The sequence below is a fragment of the Oryctolagus cuniculus genome, chromosome 7, assembly GCF_051225735.1.
Source record: "Oryctolagus cuniculus isolate XC-2025 breed Fujian yellow rabbit chromosome 7, ASM5122573v1, whole genome shotgun sequence".
Lineage (NCBI taxonomy): Eukaryota > Metazoa > Chordata > Mammalia > Lagomorpha > Leporidae > Oryctolagus > Oryctolagus cuniculus.
Window position 1 is genome coordinate 96,903,906 of NC_142873.1, and position 27,558 is coordinate 96,931,463.

The 27,558-nt window shown below is 43.3% G+C and overlaps 1 protein-coding gene across 1 annotated transcript in view; it reads left to right on the forward strand.

Moving 5' to 3' along the window:
- The first annotated feature begins 12,988 nt into the window (after positions 1–12,988).
- SLC44A5 (solute carrier family 44 member 5) overlaps positions 12,989–27,558 on the forward strand; it is a 437,182-nt gene continuing 422,612 nt past the window's right edge. The window contains exon 1 of the mRNA XM_051857582.3: positions 12,989–13,443. Coding sequence (XP_051713542.2) covers positions 13,410–13,443 — 34 coding nt within the window. The 5' untranslated portion in view covers positions 12,989–13,409. The remainder of the gene's footprint in view (positions 13,444–27,558) is intronic.

Genomic DNA, 27,558 nt, shown 5'->3' on the forward strand with positions numbered 1-27,558 from the left:
CTAAAGAGTGGAGGGTGCCGGCGCTGTGGTGCAGCAGGTAAAGCCGCCTGCAGTGGTGGCATCCCATATGGGCGCCAGTTTGAGTCTTGGCTACTCCACTTTTTTTTTTTCTTTCTTTTTTTTTTTTTTTGACAGAGTGGACAGTGAAAGAGAGAGACAGAGAAAAAGGTCTTCCTTTGCCGTTGGTTCACCCTCCAATGGCCGCCGTGGCCAGCGCACTGCAGCCGGTGCACCGCGCTGATCCAAAGGCAGGAGCCAGGTACTTCTCCTGGTCTCCCATGGGGTGCAGGGCCCAAGCACTTGGGCCATCCTCCACTGCACTCCCTGGCCACAGCAGAGAGCTGGCCTGGAAGAGGGGCAACCAGGACAGAATCTGGCGCCCCGACCGGGACTAGAACCCAGTGTGCCGCGCCGCAAGGTGGAGGATTAGCCTAGTGAGCCGCGGCACCGGCTGCTACTCCACTTCTGATCTAGCTCTCTGCTATGGCCTGAGAGGATGGCCCAAGTCCTGGGACACCTGTACCTGTGTGGGAGACCCTGAAGAAGCTCCAGGCTTCTGCCTTCAGATCGACCCAGCTGTGGCCATTGTGGCCATTTGGGGAGTGAACCAGTGGTGGAAGACATGCATCTCTCTCTCTCTCTCTCTCTCTCTCTCTCTCCCTGCCTCTGACTCTCTATAACTATCTGCCTTTCAAACAAATAAATTAATCTTAAAAAAAAAAAAAAAGAGTGGATACTAAGTGCAAAGGAAGCATCTCTCCTTAGAATTAAATTTCCTGGGGCCAGTGTTGCTGTGCAGCAAGTTAAGCTGCCTCCTATGATGTTGACATTCCATATAGGTACCAGTTTGAGTCCTGGCTGCTCCACTGTGGATCCAGCTCCCTGCTAATGGCACTGAAAGGTGGTCCAAGTGCTTGGGCCCCTGCACTTGTGTGGGATACCTGGATGAAACTTCTAGCTCCTGGCTTCAGCCTGACCCATCTTACCTTGCCCCATTAAGTTTCAGAACCACCATCTGACCAAAAACGCTGCTTCTGGAAAGGGTGACTCCTGTGGGTAAGACGTGCACACGGCTGTGATAGGATGGGGTAGGCTACAGTTTGAGTCTTCACAGTTTACTTTCTTCCCAAGGGCTCTAGCCAGTAAAGGGAGAGCATCTAGTTTCTTATATTTTCAGAAATCTCTTTTTTCTTTATAAAATCAGACATTTACTATTTTGAATTATTTCTCTTTAAGGCAAAAATACACAAGATTTTAACACGGATCTTAGATTTTGACTTATGAGGCCAATGGTTTGTACAATAACTTAAATATCAAACTCAAAAGTTAATAAACTGATTTTAAGTTTAAAAAAAATAAAAACAAAAATCAATTTCCCTAGTGTTTATGAGCTGTCTTCAATGAAAAAAGTGCCATTCTAGGCACTGCTGAGAAAATAAGTCTCTGCCTTAGGGAAGTCAGAAATATCCAGGTACTAATAATTATGGAAAGAGAAGGGAGACAAATAATAGACTTTTTACTGGAGTCCCCAAAGATGAACAAAAAAGTGATATGTGATTCTAATTTTACAAAGAGGTACCCAATTATGCATATTGAAACTTTTTCATATTTATTTATTTTGCTAATCTTGTAAAGTACTGTGCCCTTTTCTTTCATCTTTGTTTCTATACAGCAGCTTTGTCTAGACCTTCTATTTGCTCTGCTAAAGCGTGGGTGAACTCCACCTGCTGTTCTAATACTTCAGGTTTAAGGAAGAGGAAGGAGCTTGACAGAGGTAGTGCACAGTTCTTGGTTGGAGGACTGCACTCTACACTCCTGAGATTTTAATAAATATCTCTGTCTAAATGCTGTCTGTCTGTTGGCATTGTGGGTGTCTTCCATCACACCAAGAAATGCTGTTGGGCTTTGGATTATTCTTTGCAATCATCACGAATCTCCAGTTCTTTGTTTCCTTTAGATAAAGTAATAGAGAATTTTGTTGAGTTCCATTCTTCAATGTCGTCACTTTTTGTTTAAGTTTTCTATTCTTGTATTCACCCATTTTTTCCCAACAGCAATTTCACTTCCTTCTAACCTTCACTGTCTGTTACTTTGGGAAAAGTATAACCAATCAATTCAAAATTTTGCCCGTTGATCAATAATATATGTGTAGATTTCTTCCCTTCATGCACTCGGCATGCTGCTTCTCCATTTTCCCTCCCTCAGAGACTCTTGTCCTAATTATCTTCCTTCTTTCTTGCTTGCTGTTAAATCACTATTTATGGTTAAAGATAATTAAATCTGGGTGATTAGGATTGATTTGCTCTCCTTCCTATTTTCTCCTAGCTGAAAGATACCAAAATAGAGAATTTTTGAAGTTCCCATTTCTGGTAGGACATGAAAATAGGTGGATGATGAAATGAAACTTTCATTTTAGGGTTGTGAGCTGGAATGTGATCTGATGGAGATATGTGACATGAATTTGCAAGGAGAAAACTGAAAGTAATGAAACAAGTTTGAAAGGTTTTATAAAATCATCTATAAAGTAATGAGAGCCTGAAGTAGAGCAGAACTTCTTTCATATATGAAATTTTTGGAATTTGGTAATCAAGATCTTTTTCCTCATAGTTTTCTAGAGTACCATCAATCTGTTTATCACATTCTCAAATTTTTAAGAATTTTGTATTAAATTTTGGAAGCTTGGGTTAGGAACCAAACCCAGGACTAGGTAGTATTCATTTCTTTTGCCATGTACAAGATGTGTGACCCATATCAAATAATTTCAACCTCCTGTGACTCAGTTTCCTTATTTTTAAACCAAGGAAGTTAAATTGGGTGGTCTTTGAATGAGTGGATGAATGATTTTTTTAAAAAATAGATTGCTATGCAAATGGAAAATTTGTCAAATGATGAGAAAGACATATATGTTATTAATGGGTCTTTTATTAAAAATAATATTAAATACTAATTTCCTTTATTTGTTATAACTTGCTAGTCAGGGGCTCACTAAACTATGGCAAAATGCCCTTCCATTCCATCTACTGCTCTAGTCAATGAGGTAGTTACTTACCACTGAAGTAGAAGCTAAACTGCTATTCTAGTGACCAAGATAAACTCTCAGCCCAAAGAGACTTTTAAGTTTAATGGGGAAATGGACAGCTACACAACTTACCAAAGAATGAATAGGGCACTAAAAAGTGGAGGTGAGAAGTGAATAAATTACATGAACAAGAGCAACAACATTTGAATTTTCGTGATATAAGGAATTATGAAGAGGCCAGAGTGGTAGAACATAGTGTGCTGAGGGCAAGTAGTAGAAGAAAGGAGTTTGGAAAGTAAAGCCGAGGCTAGATAGTGGAGAACTTCCTGCCATTGGGAGCTTGTACTATTTTATATAAGCTTGCAGAACAGCAGAAGAATGTGTTTTGCTCTGTGTAATAGGAAGGTAATCTAAACATCACTATGAAAAAGAATTAGAGAGGTAAGAGAATGGAGATAGGGAGACCAATTAGGCTTCATGGAAAAGAAATCAAAGAAGGAAAAAAAATCAAATAAGGAAAATTAACAGTATGGTTTAAAGATAAAAGATAAAAGGAGAGCATGCTAGTGAAAATGTGTCTATGGGGGAAAAAAAAACAACTCTTTTTTTGAAACCAGGCCAAGAAGGATGCAAGTGGAAAAATAACACAAACAGAATTCATCAAAACTACATATTTGGCTTTCTTCCAGTCCCCTCTGTGCATTGCTTGAATGTAGAGAACAAGAGGAAGAGTGACACAGAGGAGGCTGGAAATAGTCAGGGGTTAGATCACTCCAGTGTAGGCATGTCGAGGATACAACGTTTCTCAGAGCCCCATTTCAGGGATATTAGCAGAAGAATGAGCTGGGCAGCCATCTCCCTTCCTCCAATCCTTCCTAATTCTGGCTGATTCCACAGTATACTACTTTTTCTTGTTTCTTGCCAATCTCTTCAATGACTGTGCCAGGGCATCCTTCTCTCAAATCCTTCCTGCAAAATACACACCTAGATCAATCCAATCACCTACCTTCTCTGGTCCTATATGTTATCAAGTCAAACAAAATAATTCCCAGCTTGATTCTACTATAAAGAAATCCATTGCTTATAACATCCTGTTGACCTCCACAGTGTCCAGGATCCTTCCAATATCTACTCAATGATTTCTTTCTCCTTGCCTCTACAAAGAAATGTAACATCATTTTTGTTATTCTTAGATGTTCTTCCTTAGAGTCTGCTCCCTCAAACTCAGAAGATAACACCATCTACTACTTTAAAGAGAAAGTAGAAGCCATTGGAAACTCTCTAACTTCTTGCCAGATCAACAAATGTACCTGCAAGTGTACCCACCTGTATCATTTAGGAAAGTGATAGCAGATGTCATAAAGCACAATAGCAGTTTAAACGATAAGAATTTATGTTTTCTCATATAAGAAGGTTGTGGTCAGAGATTGGAGGGAAATGATAGAGATGTAAGATAATTATTGGGGGAATAGAATAGGAGTGCCAAAAAATAAAAGACCTATTATTACTGATAGCCCAGTTTCACTGGATCAAAATAGAACCAATAATGCTGTTATTAATTTTTTTATTATGGAGGTCACAAAGTATATCAATAGACAAGTGGTGACCAGAACTCAAATTTTCTGATTCAATATACTTTGATAACTCTAATGAAGATAGTACTTTTGGCCAGTGAAACCAATGAATATTTAATTCTTCATAAACTCTTTGCCCCGTGGCTCAGTACACATTTAATCAGTGACATTCATTACTTCTTGGAAAGAAAAATTCAACTAGATAAAAGGGGTCTCTTCTCAGTTTTGAATCTGAAAGCCAGCTTTCTTCATCCTTTTGTGACATCATGATCTTGAATTCTTGTACAGCATTTTTGAATTGGAAAAGTTGGTTTCTGGCTTCTAACTTCCAAAAATGGCCCCTTAGAAACCAAAGGGAAAATTTAGTTTTTTGAAATAGAGTTTTGCAATGGGCCATAATGTGGAAAGCATGGAGGATATGATGCAAGAGAAGTCTCACTATATGTAAAGTAGAGAATTCAGAAGTAGTAGTTAAGGGGTATGTGTGAGAGATAAATGAGTGAGAGATGATACAGCAGTGCTCTTTATCCACCACACAATTCATGAGTTCATAGTTTGGGGGAATCTGGGAAGTTGGAAGCTTCTGTGAGATGTCTTGAGCCAACATGAGGTGGTATCAGTTATAGAAATGGTGGCATGCCATTTTTTGGGAGAATAGATGGTTCCCTATGGCTGATAAATGTTATGGAACAGATATAGAGGTTCCTGAGTGATGCTGAGAAGATAAAAAAGGTAAATATGTAAAACAGTTAGTAAACTTACCAGAAGTCACAGCAGAGGAGGTCTCAGTAGAGGTGTCTGTTCAAGGAAACATTGTAGTGGTGGCTGTGAGTGTCCAACTCAAAGTTGAGGTCCATATAGAAAAGATTGCTAAGTCTCTGAGCATCAGAAGCAGTAGTGAGAATCCATGTGTACAGATGGATCACCAGGAAGAGAAGGCTGAGCTCCTTAAGAGCCATCACCTTGCATGAGGGGGAAAAACTGAAATATTGAGTACTAATCTCCTAAGAGATTCAGTCTATCCTGAATAAACTGCTTTACTTTAATTAGTAGAGATTTAATTTTTCATTTCTTTCCTGTTTTTGTACAACTTTGAATTTTGAGAATTTTCAAGCCAAGAAAATTTTTGAAATATTTAACATGACTGTCCCTATGTCATCCAACCATTCATCAATTTTTAACATTTGCCTTATTTGAACTACCTAATTAACTAACATCTGTTTTTTTTTTTTTTTTTTTTTTTTTTTTTTTTTTTTTTTTTTTGTCTAACCATTTGCAAGCAAGTTGCAAACACCATGGGATTCAGGTGTAAATACAGGTTAAATCATATTCAACCATATTTGTGTTCAATGTTATACTTTAGTATTCATCTCCTAAGACTAAGGACATTTTCCTATATAACAACATTATCAACCCATCCAGGAAAAGTCACATTAGTTGAATAATATCCAATATATGAAGGGTCCTCAGAAAGTTCATGACAAATGCATATTATACAAAAACTATCTTTTAATACCATTTTCCCCATAAACATTTTGAAAAAACCTCCTGTAGTCCATGCTTGATTTTTAAAAGTTGCTAAGAATACAGATGGCTCAAATTTCCCACTTTGATCTGTGATCTGAGATTCAGGCAATACATTTGGTATTTATGCTCCTTTAGTATCTTGAACAGTCTCCTTTGCATTCATGACATTGACTTTTTTTCTTTTAGAAAATTCCAGGTCACTTGACTTAAAGAATTTCCTGTTTTGAATTTGATAATTTCCCCTCATGATTAGATTTATCTTCAACACATTTGGCAAGTATACTACATGGGTTTTATTGTATTTTTTATTGAGTCACAGAAGAGCTGAGCCAGGCTGAAGTCAGAACCCTATAACTCCATCCTGGTCTCCCATGAGGGTAGCAAGGGGCTCAATTGCTTAGGACATCTGCTGCTCCTTTCCAGCATTGCAGGTGACTTTGACTTGCTGTACCACAGTGCCAGACGCTCAAACATTGTTGATGCTAAGCTTGATCATTTAGTTGATTAACATGGTAGCTGTACAAACTTTCTATTATAGAGGTACACTTTCCACTTTTAAATTAATAACTAGTATAAAAGATGATATTTTGAAGCCATATATATGAATATCATGTATTCCCAACAAACTTTTGTCCAATGGTTTTATCATCCATTGATGATCCTTAGCTATTATATTGGTCATTGCAATCTATCATTTCTTCAACACCTATTAGTTCATACTGTTTATTTTTTTTTAAGATTTATTTTATTTATTTGAAAGAGTTATGGTGAGAGATAGAGACAGAGAGGTCTTCCATTCGCTGGTTCACTCTCCAATTGGCCACAAAGGCCAGAGCTGCACTGATCTGAAGCCAGGAGCCAGGAGCCAGGAGCTTCTTCCGCCTTCTGATCTCCTGGCTTCGGATCACCGCAGCTCCAGCTGTTGCAGCCAATAGGGGAGTGAACCAGCGGATGGAAGACTGACCTCTCTCTCTCTCTGCCTCTCCTCTCTCTGTTTAACTCTGACTTTCAAATAAATAAATAAATCTTTAAAAAAAAAACCAAAAAGCCCTGGCCTGAAGTGCCGACATCCCATATGGTCGCCAGTTCTAGTCCCGGCTGCTCCTCTTTTGATCCAGCTCTCTGCCATGGCCTGGGGTAGCAGTAGAAGATGGCCTAAGTCCTTGGGCCCCTGCACCTGTATGGGAGACCCAGAAGAAGCTCCTGGCTCCTGGCTTCAGGTCAGCGCAGCTCTGGCCATTGCAGCCATCTGGGGATTGAATCATCAGATGGAAGACCTCTCTCCTTCTCTGCCTCTCTTCTCTCTGTGTAACTCTCAGACTTTCAAATAAATAAATAAAATCTTTAAAAAATATTGTGAATATAAAAAGTGCTGAGACTATGATGTCTTATTTCTCCATTGTATAACCAACTACCTATAACAATGTCTGGAACACAGTATTACTCAATGTGTATTGGTTGAACAAATGTTGGATAATTGATGAATAAACAAATATAGAAGAGAAAATAACAAAAAATATAACTTGGTCCATTGTCAAAAGTATATCACAAACATTTAGTTAATTATGAGAGAATCTCAAAAAAGTTCATAGAAAAGTGAAATTAAAAGATTTTTATTTTGGTGCAAAAATTTTAAAATTCATTTATAGCTTTTTTGTAATATGCATTTTCCACAAAATAACCCTGGTATTTTGTGTACCACTTATTTTGCATGCAAACTGCTCACTAGATATATAAGGGGATCAGTTTGTAAGCCAAATCTGGGAACAAAGCTATAAACAGAAATTGTAATTACAATGGGACAGCTTGAGAACACTTTGGGGATAAATTGATCCCATTCCCTTCCCAGCATTCTTTCTATTTTTAGCTTTCTTTAGCTCCAGTCACAGAGTCTCTTAAAACCTCAGCTGGGGTGATATATTATGGATTTTTGAATGTAAAATTTTGAAAAACTAGGCATTGTTTAAAATGGAATGGCGAGTTTAGATTCTTTGACAGCCTTTGGTATCATAATATAATTAGTGTCATTGGAGCTTTTGTTTCCCCTTTTCATTTTCCCTAAGATACAGTAGTTAATTTATGGATAGAAGTGCAATACAAAATATTTCAGCCAAAAATGCTTTTCTAAGGGTTATGTTTTCCAACCTTTTTATTGTAACTTCACTAACATACAATTAATGACAGTCATGCTTTGTGTAGTATAAATTATGTTTTAATTTTGGTCTTTATATAACTTATATGACAAGTCCATTTTCTCTGTTGAGCTCACTTTTTACTCCCACATAAAGAATATGTATTCTGGGCCGGCGCCGTGGCTCACTAGGCTAATCCTCCGCCTAGCGGCGCCGGCACACCGGGTTCTAGTCCCGGTCGGGGCGCCGGATTCTGTCCCGGTTGCCCCTCTTCCAGGCCAGCCCTCTGCTGTGGCCAGGGAGTGCAGTGGAGGATGGCCCAGGTGCTTGGGCCCTGCACCCCATGGGGAGACCAGGAAAAGCACCTAGCTCCTGGCTCCTGCCATCGGATCAGCGCGGTGCGCCGGCCGCAGCGCGCCGGCCGCGGCGGCCATTGGAGGGTGAACCAACGGCAAAAGGAAGACCTTTCTCTCTGTCTCTCTCTCTCTCTCACTATCCACTCTGCCTGTCAAAAAAATAAAAAAAAAAAAAAAAAAAAAGAATATGTATTCTTTTCTCCATTCTGAAATCGGAGATGAACCCCTAAAATTTATACAAAAATGTGACCCTTTAGAGTTCCCCAGAAGTGCTATTTGGGGTGCCACATATGCTACCGGAATTTGGAGTGCCATACAATATCACTATATGCTTATTACTAAATCCCCAATATTAATAAGCATGAGAGGGTTCTTCCTAATATTTAGAGAAGAAGAATTCTAAATACCGGCACAGATAAACAAGGCAGCATGATACATTTTAGGCTTTTATTTAGTGCGAAAGGTGCATAGGAAAGTGAGGGCTTTAGTTCAAAGAGGGGAAAATCTGGAAACTAGGGTAGCATCCAATTCCAAGCAGAGAGCAAGCCAAAAGCCATGTGCAGCAAGTGCCTTGAGCTGCTATCCACCGCTTATCACCAGCAGCAAAGCAGAGGCAGAGAGCCTTTTGGGACGCTCATAGCCTTTTATATATTTTCCACAGGGGAGTGGCTTGTGGGCAGGTGGGCGCTCAGGTATGGTTAGGTAGAGCCTGATGTCACATGGGGGCGTGGTGAGGCTATCAGGTAGGGTGTGAGGTCACACAGGGGCGTGGCGAAGGCATGGTCTTCCAGCTCACAAACCTAATCAATTTTAGCCTGTATGCCTGCCTACTTCATTTCTATCTTTCACTCTATAGGTAATCTTGAAAAGGCTAGAATAATCTAAAATGTTTATAGCACATATAATTAAAGTTACCTTTTTAATCCTGGGGCTATATTTTGAACCAGCTCATCCAAATCTTCCTTGAATAGAAAGGAAATAGATATTAGACCAGTTTTGTCCTTGTCATCACTATTTGCATCAATACTTCATCATCATCAAATAAAGTGTGTGTCTTGATGTTCATCAGAATCACATATAACTTAATTATTTGATTTACTGTGATCATTCACATTGATGGCTTTAAGAGTAGCTAGAAATTTAAAAACACCAATCCTTGTTAATCTATCTGTATAATTCATGATTAATTGTACCCAAAGACTTTAGAAGGAAGGAGGAGAATTGAGGGAGTGAGGGGAAGTATGGTTATCTTCTTAGAATTTTACCTATGAAATACATGAAAGCTGTTCTCTTTATATTAATAAAATTAAGAAAAAAGGATAACCAGAAATTTAGAAACACCAACCCTTACAAATCTACCTTTATAAATCATGATTAACTACACCCAAAGTCTTGGTCATTGGTAATTCTAAGGGTAAATAGGTGCCATCAAAATCAGACTTATACCCAAGGATTCAGCTCAGTCCCTGATTATTGGGGATAAAACTCAATTGATGGGACTGTAAAAAGAGACACACAGATACTGCATATATATACTGTGTGCTATTGGTTGATGTGTTTTGCTAGGAATACTTTGGCTTCTTTAACTTTATATATAAATGGACATCACAAAGGATATTTCAGCAGAAAACCTGATCTCCTGACTTCTTTTGAAAGTCATAATCCTTGGGGCTGCCGCTGTGGCCCAGTGGGTTAATGGCCTGTCCTGAAGCATCCATATGGGTGCCGGTTCTAGTCCTGGCTGCTCCTCTTCCAATCCAGCTCTCTGCTATGGCCTGCGATAGCAGTAGAAGATGGCCCAAGTCCTTGGGCCCCTGCACCTGCGTGGGAGACCCAGAAGAAGCTCCTGGCTCCTGGCTTCAGATGGGCACGGTTCCAGCCATTGCGGCCAGTTGGGGAGTGAACCATCAGATGGAAGACCTCTCTCTGCCTCTCTTCTCTCTGACTATCAAGTAAAAAATAAATAAATCTTAAAAAAAAAAAAGAAAGTCATAATCCTTAACAACCCAAGGTCTCCATTTCCCAGGCAACCTGCTGCTGAGTCATGGTGCTTGTGCTCTCTCAGTCTCTACCAGCCTCCCTCAAGTACAACACATGTGTTGATACTGCTTGTGTCATATTCTGCATTACTGATCCTTATAGGCTTTTCTGTTGGGAGGGAACCCTTGAACATGCAGTGCAGGCTACATGAAAAAGTCTTGGCCTGGAAACCCAGGGCCTGCATGACCTTACTGTGACCTTGATGTCTCTTGGTTTCCTCAAGTGTTTAGTGGAACTGAATAAACCTCTTTTCATGATATTCTGTGATTGCTGTGACCTTCAATTATGTATCATGTAGAACCACTTTGAAGTATTATAAGGGTAAAAATACGTTACTCATACCTATGTACAAAAAGTAAATACATAATGAGTCAACAGAAATTTCGAGTATTCTCTGTGGAGAACAGTATAAGCACCATGGAAGGAATAAATGGGATAAAGGAAACTATCCTGCCATTAAGTGGGAATATTCTGTTTCGCGGGCAGCTGCTGTCACAGGAAGAGTGTGGTCTGAGTTAGAAGAGCTGTACTGACAGTTTAGAAGTTGTGGGTAACTCATCACACCTCCATGAGTCCCATTTCATCATCTGTAAAACCTGGAAAGCAGGTCTTGCCTCTAGCGCACAGGCTTGTGGTCAACAGCAAGTGAAATAAAGTGTGAAGGTGGTGAATAAACTGAAAGACATTCTGATAGGCAATAATCAACACTTCGTGGTAAAATATGAGCACATAAAGTAGACTAAGGATGTTTACAAAGCATACTGTTTATAATAGCTCCATAAAATATGATGACCTCTCAGAGTCATTTTAATTAAATGAGAGGGCAGATTTTTGGAAGGGTGAAATCTTCACTGAGTCTCATGTCTGGCTATGAGTCTGAGAATAGGCCTATTTTGCTTATTAAAATAAATTTGCTAATTGTGTTAAATTCTGATGAACGCTGTTGTGCTGAGAGAAATTGGCTATTTCATATTGTTCTTTCGATTATGTACTTCTATATATTACACTTACAAAAACTTAAATTTAGAAAGGATGCAAAAGAAACGGTTTTAGAGACTGGTCAGGGAAACTTTGAGATAGTATCTTCCCAGAAAAGAGAGTAGCAGAGGAGTTATGTGATTTGTCCACATTCTGAGAGCGAGGACGCTACAGGGCCAGAACTCAGAACCCGGGTTTTTGACTGGTGTTCTTTCTGCTGTACCACATGGGTGCTGGGGGCAGCTTCTGGCTAGAAGTATTGAAGTCAGTCGCTAAATGTTTAGATAATCAGATTGGGTAGGGAACTGTACTTACTTTCTTAGGAGGAGAAGTGTTAAAAAGATCCTGTGAATCACGAAGTGCGTTTGGATGGAAAACCCAACTCCTGCATTGAGAGAAAACAGAGAGAGGGAGAGAGGGAGGGGGAAAGGGAGGAGGAGGGGGGAGAAGTGGGAGGAGGAGGAAGAAGAAGAAAAAGAAAGAAGACTTATCCTTTCCCCACAGTTGTGGACCCTGGCAACCCCCGGCCACCTTTACCCTCTTGGTCATTCTTTTGAAGTCAGCTGCTTTTCTACATTGTCAGGCCGGTCCGTCTTTAACTTTTGCCTTCCCTAGCAGCCCCGGGACTCTGCTGGGATTCCTCCCCATCCCTCATCCGCGCGCGAGAGGAGGGCAGCTCTCCGGTGAAACCGAGGCTTCCCCAGGGCAACCCCCCAACCACACCGGCAAGGAAGACGGCCTCCTGGAAAAAAGTTCCCACTGGGGGCCCAGCAGTCGCTGCTTCCCCTGCCAAATCCTCTAGCATCCAAGGGCGAACTTTTTTTCCTCTTTTCCCACAGCCCAAAGGGAACGGTCCCAAGCCCCCGCTCAACCGAGCTTTAGCGCCCTAACAAGGGCGTTCGTGCAGGTGTCTGGCTGCCTGAGGGACGCACTTTCCTCTCCTCCAGTACCTTCCAGTTCCCCTCTGCCACTTCCCTTCTAGGTTTGGGAGGGACAGCAGCACCGGGGCGCCCCGGGGCTATTCGCCCCCTAAGGCTCGGGTTCGGGCTCGGGCTCGCTGTCCCGAGTAGGCTGCGGAAGAGGACGGTGCTGAGTCGGGGCATTAGGGGCCCTCTCGAACCTTCGCACTTAGCTGGAGCTCTTGGCCTTGGAAGACTGGCGCCTTTCTCGGGCCCATCTGGTCTCGCTGCCCACCCTGGGACGGAGCTTCCGAGGCCGGAGGCCGGTAGGCCGGATGCGCGCTCCTTCCTTCCCGCCCCTGGATGGCCGCAGGCTCCCCGCGTCCCCCGAAGCTCCCCGCCGCCGCCACCGTCTCCGTCCTCAGGAGCTGTAGCGGGATGACGATGCCGTCGCCCCCTGAATTGGCGCTGCCGGCTCTGACGGGACACTGGGGGTGGGAGTTCGGGGGAGGGAGGGTGCGGGGAAGGGGGAGGTCAGCGCTGGGCGGGAGCTCGCGGGACCCAGCGCTGCCCCCTCCAGCAGCAGGCGCAGCACAGCAGCCGCCGCAGCCAGAGCGGCCACGGCTGCGCGAGCGAGGGCTCGCAGCGCGGCGCGGCCGGGAGCTGAGGGGCGGCGGCGCCCGCCGCAACAGCCGAGTCGAGCCGAGCCGAGCGCGCAGCCCGACCGCCGCCGCCGCCTCGCAGATAGCATCACAGCAACAAAGAGCTCGCTGAGCGGAGAGCGGCGGCCGCAGCTCGCCAGGGAAGCCCCGCGTCAGCTCCGGGAGCTGCGCGGCAGACTGAGGAAGCGCGCGGGGCGTCTGAGGGCGGTCAGGGGGCGGAAGATGGCCAGGAAGAGAAAGCCCCGCAGCCTTAAGGGTGAGTCCCTGTCCGTCTCCGCCTCGCCGCCGACTGTATCCCACCTGCGACCAGGTCTGCCCCTAGGGCCGGCCTGTTTATAACCAGGCTCTGCCAAGTGCAAGGCTGCTGCCGGCGCGAGTTTGCTCCGGGAGGTGGAGACCTCAGCGCGGCTCCCTCCCTCAGCCTCCGGGGACACTCGGGCAGGAGTTTGTCCCTTTTGTAACCTGGGGAGACCTGGAGACTCTTTTCTCTCACGCCACTCCTGTCTGACTCCAGGAGCTTGGGTCTCTGTTGCACCGTAGGCTCTCAGGGCTGCGGGCGGAGAAGGGACAGCATTCTCCCAACTGCTCATCCCTTCCAGAATCTCTCTCTCTCTCAGAGATTTTTCATAATCTTTTCTGTTTTCTCCTCCCAATGCTTCGCACTCTGCTTACTGCAACAAGTTCTGCATGTTTCCCCAGCCTCCATCCTCAGGAGGAAAGCAGAGCTTTTCCCCCGGACGGTGGAGGAGACCGGCTACTGGCTGCACGCCTGAAGGCTACTGCCCCCCTCCCACCCTTTCCAGGCTGGCTGTGACTAGGACTGAGCTGTCCCCCTGTTGCTCCTTTAGAACCAGGGCATCCAAAGTTGGAAAGTTCTGAGGAGAGAAGCGATGGCAGGGAGGACCAGGAGGAGCTCCTTGCTGGGGTGACTTGCATGGCAGCGTGGGCCGGGAAGGGACTCTAGGGGAGTCTCCTGGGCGGTGATCTGCCGAGGGCTTCCCGGGGACTCGCAGAGCTCCTCGCGCTGGGAGCAGGTGCACCGCCGCCCGCGCCCGCGCCCGCAAGGCTCGCTCGCAGAGATTGGTACTCGTTTGCTCCCTGGCGCTCCTTGGTGCTCCCTCGAGCTCCCCGGCTCGCGCTGGGAACCTGCAATTCCCGAGAGGTTGCTTCCAGCTCTACGAAGAGGTGGAAGCTGGCTCCACAGCCAGTGCGGTGACGAAGGGGCTGGGTGCTGTCGAACCAAACCTGAGGGTAGGGACAAGGAGGAAGGGGCGGTGTTTGAAGTTAGATTTCAACCCAAAGGGCTCGTCGGCTCGGGAGGGGGGAGACTCATTGCGCCTTGGGGCTATCTAAAATAAGACCTCGACTCTGAGATGGGAACTGGGAGCTGCGGGATGTTGAAGAAATCTGCTTCGTCTACGCGGCGGAGCTGCGGGCTTTGGAGTGCTTCTTGCTTCCCGCCCCCTCCCTTCCCAATCTTGCCTGCGGGAGCTCAGCTCCGCTACAGAGGTCACTAGGGGAACCCAACTTTATCTTGGTGCTTCGACTTGCTCTTTAAATGCTCCTCAGTTCTCAAATCTTACTGGAAAGGGTTTAACATCACGATTCTTAAATTTTTAGAAGACATTACCACTAAGCAGCTGGGATTTTTTGTTGTTGTTGTTGAAACTGTAACCTATGTAAAACAATTATATTGTAATGTATTTCCCTAAATTATTTTAGCTTCCATAGAATAAGAGAGGCCTAAAACCTCTGATTCTTCCCCCTCTGCACCATGAATTAGCACATGTCTATAAAGGTAAATGAATAAAGAAAGAAAATATTCATCTACAGTTCACATCTTGATCATGACATCAAAGAATTAGTCTAAACCCAGATTGACCAGGTGTGTTGGCTATATCTGTGTTTCACTCCTTTCTTATGGAACCATATAGCACCACGAGGGAAACAGAAGGATTGGGTTTTCACCTCTGCTGATATGACTATCTATTGGCAGGAGCTCATTTCATGCCCACCCCAAACCTGGCCAATTGTAAATGGGCTATGAAGGGTGGAAAACATTTCACAGTTTTACAGTACATGGTAGCTGGAGACAATTCTACCCTTGAAATTAATAATCTTTGCGGAAGCTCAGAGAGATGCAAAACAAGACCAAGTGAATGAGAAGCCAGCTAATATAAGAGCTTAGTGAAAAACACACCTCCCTTTTACTCCTCCCTCCTCTTGAAACACTAAGAAGTTTTTGTTTTCTATGCCATGATGGAATTGGGTGTATTTTCTTGAATTTAATTTGATAGTGAAATAATTAAAGGGTAACACTTAAATAGAGCTTTCCCCCACTAAATTATTAATTTTTTCCTCAAAGAGTTAATAATAAACATTCCTGGGACAAGCAGTCTCAAGAAATTTCACTGTAGTTCCTTAAAAATAAGATTTATCACTATGTGTGTTTTTCTTAGAGGAAAGTCATGTTATTTAGCTCCTGCTGACTTGTGTTTTTCCTCTCTCTCTCTGCTAATGTTTTTCTTTTTGAAAACAGTTCACTTAGAACAAAGATACCTTTAAAAATCCTTTTAGTTTCACTTTAGCAAAACAAGATTAATGTGAAATTTTATAAATGGCAGAAGCCAGCCTGGGTAGTTGTAATCCATGCACTTGCCTCAATTTTGCCTTTGAAGAAGAGAGGGCCACAAAAGCACCTGACCGCAAGCTTGCAGAACTGCTCTCAGACATCTGCTTCTAAGCAACGACCAACTAAACCAGGACCGCCCAGAATAAAACAAAATTTCTAGGCCTTTCTTTTTTGGAGGGGGGGTGGTGAGGGCAGGCTGCTGGGGATGAGCCTTGCTAAATGATAACTGTAGATTTAGCGATATTTCATGCTGTATTGGTTATGCTTCTCTACTTAGCTACACTGCATATGGGCAGAAATCATTTGTTGGGTCTTGTGACAGGCAAGCTGCTCATTGGCTTCTGAAATCCTAGTAGTAGAGACTATATATCTATACCAGGTAGAAATTGGCTGAAGGAAAATGCAGTTTCTTAACTTGGCTAAAGAATAAAACCCTTTGGTAGGATTTCTCATGGGATATTAACGTGCATTTTTGACATCTCATCCAAAGGACAGCTTTTCAGAAAGGCAAATGTGATCTTTACTGATCCAATATTTATAATATTTTAAACAAAAATACTGTAATCCATGATGAATAAAAATCTTTAAATCCAAGTTAGTTACATTGGTTTTGGTGATACTAACACCCTCTCCAAATTGGTTCAACAGAACTTCTAACCCAATTACTTGTTTAAAGGTTAAAGTATGTGCTTGAGTTCATATATTCACTCATTCATTCCAAACACACTTATTGAACACTGAATATGTACCAGGTTCTTTGCCAGATACTGTGGTTACAATGATGGACATGATAGCCAATGAAACATACGTTAGGAGGGGGCCTAGAAGGGGGATGTAAACAAAGTACATGAACCAGAAATTTTCACACGGTGATTAATACAATGAAGACATAAAACAGGATGATGCACTAGAAAATGATTGTGAGGTTACTGGACTTTCTGAAAATATGACATTTGCATTGACAGAAAAATGAGCATAGTAAGTTGCCTGCTGAGGACTGAGCAACACCATTGCAGGCCTTAAGGCAAGAATGACGTTGCAGCTCAGTATGTTTGGGACAGACACAAGTCCCATTTGGCTGAAGCGTAGCGTGTGAGGTGGAGACAGGTAAGGAGCAGTTGGATCACTTTGGCCCTGAAAAGCAGTGTAGATTTTATTTTTAAGTGCAGTGGGAAGCTACTGAATACTCCTTCCAAGTTTGGGGCTACCTTCCTATCCTTGGGGATGATTTCAAGAAAAATAGCTTTCCTAGATCAACTCCCTAGGCTGAGTAAGGCAACCCAACAGACTTCGGTTTACTAGAAATTCCATTTCTTTCTTCTTCTTCTTCTTTTTTTTTCTTTTTTTTTTTTTTTTTAATTTTTTGACAGGTAGAGTGGACAGTGAGAGAGAGAGAGACAGAGAGAAAGGTCTTCCTTTGCTGTTGGTTCACCCTCCAATGGCCGCCGCGGCCGGCATGCTGCGGCCAGTGCACGGCACTGATCCGATGGCAGGAGCCAGGTACTTATCTTGGTCTCCCATGGGGTGCAGGGCCCAAGCACTTGGGCCATCCTCCACTGCACTCCCTGGCCACAGCAGAGAGCTGGCCTGGAAGAGGGGCAACCTGGACAGAATCCAGCGCCCTGATGGGGACTAGAACCTGGTGTGCCAGTGCCGCAAGGCAGAGGATTAGCCTAGTGAGCCGGCTAGAAATTCCATTTCTAGTCACAGATCCTGTCTCACTATTTACCAAAACACCTAACATATTTGGGCTGAGATATTTATAACATCTCCAGGAATCTGTTTAATAAGATTCTGTAGAGAATGAGGAGTAATTCAGAGTGTTAGTAGGAATGATTGGATTAGGCACCCACTTAGAGAGCCTCTCAAAGCAGGTAAGTCTTAGGAAAAATATGTTGTAATGGTAGGAGAGGTCCAGAAGGGTCTGGAATGTGGCTGTGCAGAAGATAGAATGCGGAAGACAGCTTGAGGGGCTCCTAGGTAACAGAAAGGAGTCTATGAAAGGAAGGGAAAAGTTGAAAGGTTGAGAAAGCGTACATGGGAAAGCCTGTAAGATAACATCAGCCAGTTCATAATTTTGCCAAGAGAAGAGAAGTCAGATGTAAGAGTGTTGCCAAAGAAATACTCCATTCAAGCACAAAGGAAGATCAAATCAGGGTACCATGTATGCTTTAATCTTTTACTAGAGAAGGTTTAAAACAATAAAAGCATAAAGGCCTTTAAAAGATCTCCTTGAGTTTTATTTGATTATTGTTGGGTTATCCTTAGGAATTACAGACCTCATAGATGAAAATATTATGCTGACTACCATTTGCTGGTGATAGCTGCACGGCAGCGTGGAAATTATGCTCTTGGGTTTCAGATCTTACTATGGAGGTGGTAATAAGGAGGAAATGAGGTTTGCTGGATGACTTTCTTCCCTTGAAGCATTTGTGACTACATGATGCCATGATTGTTGGAAAGGTTTAAGTAGTAATTGATTGTTTTAAATCATCCTACTGCTATCCACTTCCAAACTGCTTCTTTGCCAAGGATTAATAATGAGATATATACCAAGCTTCAGGGCTTTGTTCACTCCCTTCTTCCTCTTTCTTTGGACTCCAAGCAACTGCTTTGAAGTTAGCAAGGCTGGTAATACCTCAGGGATTATGCCCTTAGTGATACTGTAATACAGTGTGTTTATGACATCAGATTTTTTTCACAGTAGGGAGAGTCATAGTGTGTTAGAATTAGAAGGCTCAGTGTTTATAGAGTTATTGAAGGAATGATACATTAAGAGGTGAGTGATACTGCCAAATATGAATTTGGCCAGGTTTATTATTTTTAAATATACAGTTTATATGTTGAGAAATATATGTATATATACACACACACGTTTACCACAAATTCTGACTATAAACTAGGAGCTGAACTTACTCAACATATATATGTACATAGAGATGCATAGATACATGTATATGTATATATAAATGCATATATAATATTTATGTGTATGTAGATGCATACATACACATAGAGTTCTGTTCCTACTTTATATTCAGACTTAACTCTTTAAAGTGTAGCATGGTGATATTATCTACATTTTAATTTTGTCTACATTCAGTATTTTAATAGCTGTTCCATTTTCTCAAAGTCTGTCAAGTCCAACATGGAATGGTAGATCATGGACTTATCTCCCCTGTTAAACAAGAAGATGCTATACCTTCTTATACTTTCCATGAAATGCCACAACATTTTGTTTGTGATCTATCTTTAAAATGAGAAATTCATTCCTAATAAAAAGTAGGCTAACTGCTCACTGATGCTAAGGTGATAGTATATAGAGGCTTTGGGGGAGGCAAGAGAGGGTGAACAAGTGTTCTCACTTTTTCAAGTGGCATAAAAAATGAATCTTGATCAACTCTGAGGTGGGTTGAGATTGTTTTGCCGTTCATAAGTTGTGGGAGCCTACCTGCAAGATGGATATTCACACCTTGTGTGCTTCCTCCCAGACTGAAACTGGACTGACCAGTGAGCACAGCAGGTGGTTGGGTCATACATAAAGGCAGTGAGGCGTCTGTCTTTCTCCTGTGTGTCCTTTGCTCTTATGTATTGCTTATTTTGGGGAAACCCAACTGCCTTGTTGTGGAAACACTCAGACGTCCCTTGGAGAAGCCCATGTGGAAAGAAACTGAGGCCTTCTGCTAAAAGCCAGCACCAAGTTGCCAGTCCTGTGAGCAATCCACCTAGAACAGAGATCCTCCATCCATGTCAAACCTTCAGGTATCAGCAGCCACAGAAATACCTGATTTTCTTGATGAACCCTGGCCCTGGACTGCCCACCCATGCTGCTTTTCTGGATTCCTCAATCACAGAAATTATGAGTATTAAATGCTTCCTCTTAATTTAATGGTAATTTGTTAATGACACTAGATATTGAATACACCCATGGCTCATTATTTTTGTACTTCTATCTTAGGAGGTGGAAACCTTCTCACAGGTGTGTAAATATTAGGGGAGATATTGTGTTTCTGAAAGAATGTTAATAAAAACCCTGTACCTCAATGGGATTAATTTACATATTTGAATGATTACTCCTAGTTTCCCTCTGTACCCCACATGCTGCTTCCAGACTCCTAAGGGGAAAAGAAGGAACATTCAATTCACAATCTTCGCTACCAGCCTCAGCACTGGTCTTGACTCCTAGCCTTCTTTCCTAAGTTGTGAATTCAGTTGAAACCCTGAAATTCTCTTGTTTCCCTTGTGTACACTTTAGCAGCTTGTCCCCCCCCCCCACTTTTTTTTTTTTTTTTTGGTACTCCTCCCTCTTTCCTCTAGTTCACTGGATTTAATAAGTATCTTCCAAAGGAAAGCACCACTAGAGTAAAAATTAGAGTGATAAAGAGAACAGAAACGTTCTAAAGTTCTCCAATTGTTTAAGACTTCACAGCTTCTGCCCCTCCCACCTCATCCCCTGACTGACTGACAAGACAGGAAATCCCTTAAAATCTAAAATTTGGAGTGGGCATTTAGTGCAGCAGTTAAGATGCCACTTGGGACATTTGCATCCCATTTTTGGAGTGCATGGGTTAGAGTCCCGGCGCTCCCCCTTGTTGCAGCTTCCTGCTAATATACATCTTTTTTTTTTTTTTTTTTGGACAGGCAGAGTGGACAATGAGAGAGAGAGACAGAGAGAAAGGTCTTCCTTTGCCGTTGGTTCACCCTCCAATGGCCACTGCGGCCGGCCCGCTTTGGCCGGCACACTGCGCTGATCTGATAGCAGGAGCCAGGTACTTCTCCTGGTCTCCCATGGGGTGCAGGGCCCAAGTACTTGGGCCATCCTCCACTGCACTCCCTGGCCACAGCAGAGGGCTGGCCTGGAAGAGGGGAAACTGGGACAAAAATCCGGCGCCCCGACCGGGACTAGAACCCGGTGTGCTGGCGCCGCAAGGCGGAGGATTAGCCTATTGAGCTGCGGCACCGCCGCTAATATACATCTTGATAGGCACCAGATGATGGCTCAAATACTTGGGTCTCTGACACACCTGGGAGATCTAGATGGCGTTCCAGGCTTCTGGCTTTCCTTTGGCCCACTCCTGACTTTTGCTGGTATTTGGGAGTGAATCCACAAAGAGAAGAACACTCTCTGCCTTTTATATAAAATGAAAATAAATACATACAAAAATTTTAAAAAGAACATCTAAGCTTTTGCACCATCACAGAAAAAAAGTACGTGAAGTAAAGCAAATACTAAATAGCTTGATTCAACATGTATACAGATACCAGCACATCATTTCATATACCATAAGTATATACAATTTTTACCTATTCACTAAAAATAATAAAGTAGATAACAAAACAAAATAAAAACCTAAAATCTTCCAGTAAAAACCTCTGGGGTTGGCATTGTGGCATAGTAGGTAAAGCTACTGTGGGGAGCAACTCGGACTAGACTAAGTTACTGGAATTAAGACTTATTCTATGCATCTGCTCTCCCACAATATGGCGCTGGGAGAGGAGTAAACAGCTTCTACACAGCTGCCTCCAGTTCGACCAGTAACCTGCAGGAGCTGATCCTGCTCCTGATTGGAGGAGAGCAGCGTACTCGGCGTGTGGGTAGCAGAGTTGGGATTGGTGGAAGAGGACTATAAAGGAGGAGAGAGACAACATGCACCAGGAACATCTAAGGGGAACACCTGAGGAACATCTGAGCAGCCCCCGAGAGAGCCGGCTGGTGGTGTGCCGCTCCCCCGCGGAAGTGGGGAAAGTGGCAGGGGGAACCGCCCTTCCACGGAGGTGGAAGGGTCGGTAGCCAACCCGGGAAGAACCAGCAGCAAACCCGGGGAGGGCCGAGCAGACAAAAGAACAGCGCAGGGTCCTGTGTCGTTCCTCCGCGAAGAGGGGGAGCGACATAATGGTGCCGTGACTTGGATATGAAGTCTAGGCAGGGTTTAGTGTCGTTCCTCCACGAAGAGGGGGAGTGACAGCTACCACCTGCAGGCATCCTGTATGGGCACCGATTCATGTTCCAGGTGCTTCACTTTCAATCCAGCTCCCTGCTAATGGCCTGGGAAAGCAGCAGGGGATGGTCCAAGTGCTTGGGTCCCTGCATCCATGTGGGCAACCTGGATGAAGCTCCTGGCTTCTGGCTTAAGCCTGGTCCAGCCCTGGCCATTGTGGCCATCTGGGGACTGAAGCAGCAGAAGGAAGATCTCTCTCTGTCCCTCTCTCTCTTTAAATAAATAAATAAAAGTATCTCCTATGCTTATATTCTCTACTAAAGAATCCCATCCTCCCCTCAACCAGTCCCTTGATATACAACCAGGAGATCGAGAAAGAGGATAAAGATAGGAGAAGGCTACCGTTGGTTTTACTTTAGGATGGGACCTTAGCCTGTTTATTTAAGTCTGTTCTATTTCACTTGTTCATTTATTCCTCATTCTTCAGATATGAATTGATCATGCTTGGGATATATCGGGGATCAAAATGAACATTTTATGAGGTTCACATTTTGGCTAGGCAAAGCAGATGGTGGGTAATAAACTGTGGATATTACACATTGAAAAGTATTGTGAGTGAAAGGAGTAGAGCATGGTAAAGGAGATTTGGAACATTGGTTGGTGATGGATGAAAAAGAGGGCCAGCTGTAAATGTTGATAGGTGGTTAGGAGAGGCCTAATTGGAGAGGTTATATTGAAGGAGCCAGGGTAGTTATCCATGAAAAAGAAAGACTTTCAGAAAAAGAAAAAGCCATCAGCAGGTGAGAGTATGTCTGGCATCTGTGATTATCAGAAAGAAGGCAAGTTGGAATTAGTAAGGAATGTAGGATTAGAAAGGTCAGGAAGATAAAGGAGGGCTAGGCTATGGTAGGACCTTCAGACAATTTCAAGGCTTTGGCTTTTACCCTGGGAGAAGTGGATACTACTGCCTGTTTTGAATAGAGCAGTGGGCCGGTGCCTCGGCTCACTAGGCTAATCCTCTGCCTTGCGGCACTGGCACACAGGGTTCTACCCCCGGTAGGGGCGCTGGATTCTGTCTCGGTTGCCCCTCTTCCAGGCCAGCTCTCTGCTGTGGCCAGGGAGTGCAGTGGAGGATGGCCCAAGTGCTTGGGCCCTGCACTCCATGGGAGACCAAGATAAGTACCTGGCTCCTGGCTTCGGATCAGCGCGGTGCACCGGCCGCGGCGGCCATTGGAGGGTGAACCAACGGCAAAAGGAAGACCTGTCTCTCTCTCTCTCACTGTCCACTCTGCCTGTCAAAAAAAAAAAAAAAAAAAAAAAAAAAAGAATAGAGCAGTAATATTTTATTTATTTTTAAAGCTTTTTTTTTGACAGGCAGAGTTAGTGAGAGAGAGAGAGAGAGACAGAGAAAAGTCTTCCTTCCGTTGGTTCACCCCCCAAATGGCCACTACGGCTGGCGCTGCGTGGATCCGCAGCCAGGAGCTTCCTCCTGGTCTCCCATGTGGGTGCAGGGCCCAAGCACTTGGGCCATCCTCCACTGCCTTCCTGGGCCACAGCAGAGAGCTGGACTGCAAGAGGAGCAACCAGGACAGAATCCAGCACCCCAACCAGGACTAGAACCCCGGGGTGCCGGCGCCACAGGTGGAGGATTAGCCTAGTGAGCCACTGCGCTGGCTGATCTGATTTACATTTTAAAAGAATTTCTGTGGGTCACCACTGTGTTGAGAAGACCAACACAATATGAACAGGTAAGGAGAGAAACTGGAAGGACAAGTAAAGAACTTTTTGCAGTAATTCAATTGAGACTTCCATTTTATGGCTGAGTACTGTTTATGGATACATATATTTCCACACAAATTATGTATATGTTTATACAACACTATTTATCTGTGGATGGACACTAGGTTGTGTCTATAGATTGGCTATTGTGAATAATGCTGCAATGAACATAGGAGTGCAGATATCTCTTTAAGATACTGATTTTGGCCAGCGCCGAGGCTCAATAGGCTAATCCTCCGCCTGTGGCGCTGGCACCCCAGGTTCTAGTCCTGGTTGGGGTGCCGGATTCTGTCTGGTTGCTCCTCTTGTAGTCCAGCTCTCTGCTGTGGCCAGGGAGTGCAGTGGAGGATGGCCCAAGTGCTTGGGCCCTGCACCCGTGTGGGAGACCAGGAGAAGCTCCTGGCTTCGGATCGGCACAGCGCACCGCTGTAGCAGTCATTTGGGGGGTGAACCAATGGAAAAGGAAGACTTTTCTCTCTGTCTCTCTCTCTCACTGTCCACTCTGCCTGTACAAAAAAAAAAACTTAAAAAAAAAGATACTGATTTCATTTTCTTTGGATATATACCAAAAATTGAGGTTCCTGTATCATAATTGCTGTTAGTTCTATGTTGTTTTAAAAGATTTATCTAATTATTTGAAAGACAGAGAGCTATAGAGTACTACAGAGGCAGAGAGAGAGAGAGAGAGAGAGATGTCTTCCATACACTGGTTCACTCCCTAAATAGCCGCAACAGCCAATGGGCCGATTTGAAGCCAGGAGCCAGGAGATTCTTCTGGGTCTCCCACATGGGTGCAGGGACACAAGGCCTTGGGCCATCTTCTACTGCTTTCCCAGGCCATAGCAGAGAGCTGGATTGGAAGTGGAGCAGATGGGACTTGAATGGTGCCCATATGGGATACTGACACTGCAGGTGGCGGCTTTATACACTACGCCACAGCGCCAGCCCCTAGTTCTATGTTTTAAAAAAATTTGGGGGGCTGGTGCAATGGAATAGTAGGTTAAGTCTCCATCTGCAGCACTGGCATCCTGTATGGGTGCTAGTTCAAGACCTGGCTGCTCCACTTTCGATCCAGCTCCCTGCTGATGTGCCTGGGAAAGCAGGAGAAGATGGCCCAAGTGCTTGGGCTCCTGCACCCATGTGAGAAACCTGGATGAAGCTCCTGGCTCCTGGCTTCGGATCTTCCCAGCTTCTGCCCTTGTGGCCATTTGGGGAGTGAACCAGCAGATGAAAGACCTCTCTCTCTCTCTTTCCCTCTCTCTGTCTGTAATTCTGTCTCTCAAATAAATAAAATACATCTTTAACAACATTTTTTGGATGACCCTCCATTCTGTTTTCTATAGTTTAAAATTTTTACATATTTTTATTTTATTTGAAAGGCAGAGAGACAGAGAGAGAGATCCTCTATCCGCTGGTTCATACCCTAAATTTCTGTAACAACCAGGACTCTCCAGGCTAAAGCCAGGAGCCAGGAACTCCATCTGGGTCTCCAATGTGGGTGACAGGGACCAAGTACTTGAGCCATCACCTGCTGGCACTCAGGGTGTACATTAGCAGGAAGTCGGAATAGAAGTGGAGGAGTCAGGACTTGAACCAGCCATTTTGATATAGGATGCATGTGTCCAAGTGCCAACTACTGCACCACATGTTGCCTGCATACTGTTTTCTGTAAAGGCTGTAACAATTTATATTCCTTCCAACAGTGTATCAAGGATCTAGCTTCTCCACACCATGATAGCACTTTCTATCTCTTATCTTTTTGATAATAGCCATCCTAACAGGTCTGAGGTGATATCTCATTATGGTTTTAGTTTGCATTTTTTCTGATAATGAATGATATTGAATACTTTTTCATAGGCCTGTTGGCCATTGGTATGGCTCCCTGGAAAATTCTCTATTTGGGTCCTTTGCCCATTTTTTTTAAAGTTATTTAATTTCTAATTTTGAAATAGATTTAAGAAGAATTACAAAGACAAGATAGAGTTTCCATATACCCCACATCCCATTTCCCTTATTATTTTTTTCCAAAAAAATCTTTTATTTAATGAGTATTAGGAATATAGTTATTCTTCCCACCATACCCGCCCTCCCACCCACACTCCCCCCCCACATCTTCCTCCCTCTCCCCTTCCCAGTCCCATGCTCCATTAAGATTAATTTTAATTAACTTTATACACAGAAGACCAACTCTATACTATGTAAAGTTTTCAACAATTCTCACCCACCCGCCTACTGACACACACAAAACCGTTTGAGAATAAGTTTTACAGTTAATTCTCATAATACAACTCATTGAGGACAGAAGTCCTGCATGGAAAGTAAGTGCACAGTGACTCCTATTGTTAATTTAACAATTAATACACATCATGATCACCCGAGGCTCTTGACATAAGCTTCCAAAGCCATGAAAGCCTTTTGAATCCACAGACTCCATCAGTATTTAGACAAAGCCATAAGCAAAGTGGAAGTTCTCTCCTTTCTTCAGAGAAAATTTCATCCTTCTTTGATGGCCACTTCTTTCCACTGGGTTCTCTCTCACAGAGATCCTTCATGAAGGACAATTTTTTTTTTTTTTTTTTTTTTTTTTTTTTTTTTTTTTTTTTTTTTGCCATAGTGCCTTGGCTTTCCATGCCTGAAATGCTCTCATGGGTTCTTCAGCCATACCAGAATGCCTTAACCGCTGATTCTGAGGTCAGAGTGCTGTTTAAAGTGGTTGTCATTCTATGAATCTACTGTGTGGGCTGCTTCCCATGTTGGGACATTTTCTCCCTTTTCATTCTATTATTTTTACGAGACATTTGATCTTATTTATATGATCCCTTTAACAGTTAATCCTATCTGTATGATCACTTTACCACTTAATATGGTCACTTTAACACTTAAGATGACATTTTTACCACCCAGCTTAATGGAATTTGGAGTCCCATGGCAAGTTTTTAAACTGCACCCTTAGAAGTAAGTCCATAGGAATGTATGCAGAAATATACAGCTTACATTACAAACTTCTTCCTCTCTCTTATTCCAAATATTTTTTACTGAGATCTATTTTCAGTTGACTCTATACACAGATGGTTATGTAAAGAGTTCAACAAATGGTATTTAAAAGAGAAAAAAAAAACTGTTCCTCAACAGTAAAGACAATGGCTGCTCAAATCATTGCTTCTCAAAGTGTCAATTTCACTTCTACAGATTTAGTTTTAGGTGCTCTATCAGTTATCACAGATCAGGGAGAACATATGGTATTTCTCCCTTTGGGACTGGTTTGTTTCATTAGTATGATGTTTTCCAGATTCATCCATTTTGTTGCAGATGACTGGATTCCATTTTTTAACTGCTGTGTAGTACTCCACAGAGTACATATCTCATAATTTCTTTTTTAAAAAAGATTTATTTTATTTATTTGAAAGACAGAGTTACAGAGAGAGGTAGAGACACAGAGAGAGGTCTTCCATCAATTGGTTCACTCCCCAGATGGCTGCAATGGCCGGAGCTGTGCCAATCTGAACCAAGGAGCCAGGAGCTTCTTCCAGGTCTTCCATGCAGGTGCTGGGGCCCAAGAACTTGGGCCATCTTCTACTGCTATCCCAGGCCATAGCAGAGAGCTGGATCAAAAGAGGAGCAGCTGGGACTAGAACCGGCGCCCATATGGGATGCTGGTGCTTCAGGCCAGGACTTGAACCTGCTGCGCCACAGTGCCAGTCCCCATAGTTTCTTTATCCAGTCTTCAGTTTTTTGGGCATTTGGATTGATTCCATATCTTAGCTTTTGTGAATTGAGCTGCAGTAAACATGAGGGTACAGGTAACTCTTTCATATGCTGATGTCATTTCCCTTGGCCTATTTTTTAAAAAATATATTTTATTTATATATATTTATTTGAGAGACAAAGAAACAGAGACAGAGACAAACAGAGAGCTCCCATCTGTTGATTCACTCTCCAAATGACTGGAATGACTGGACCTGGCCAAACAAAAGCCAGGAGTGGAGAACTCAATCCAGGTGTCCCACTGCAGGATTAGGGA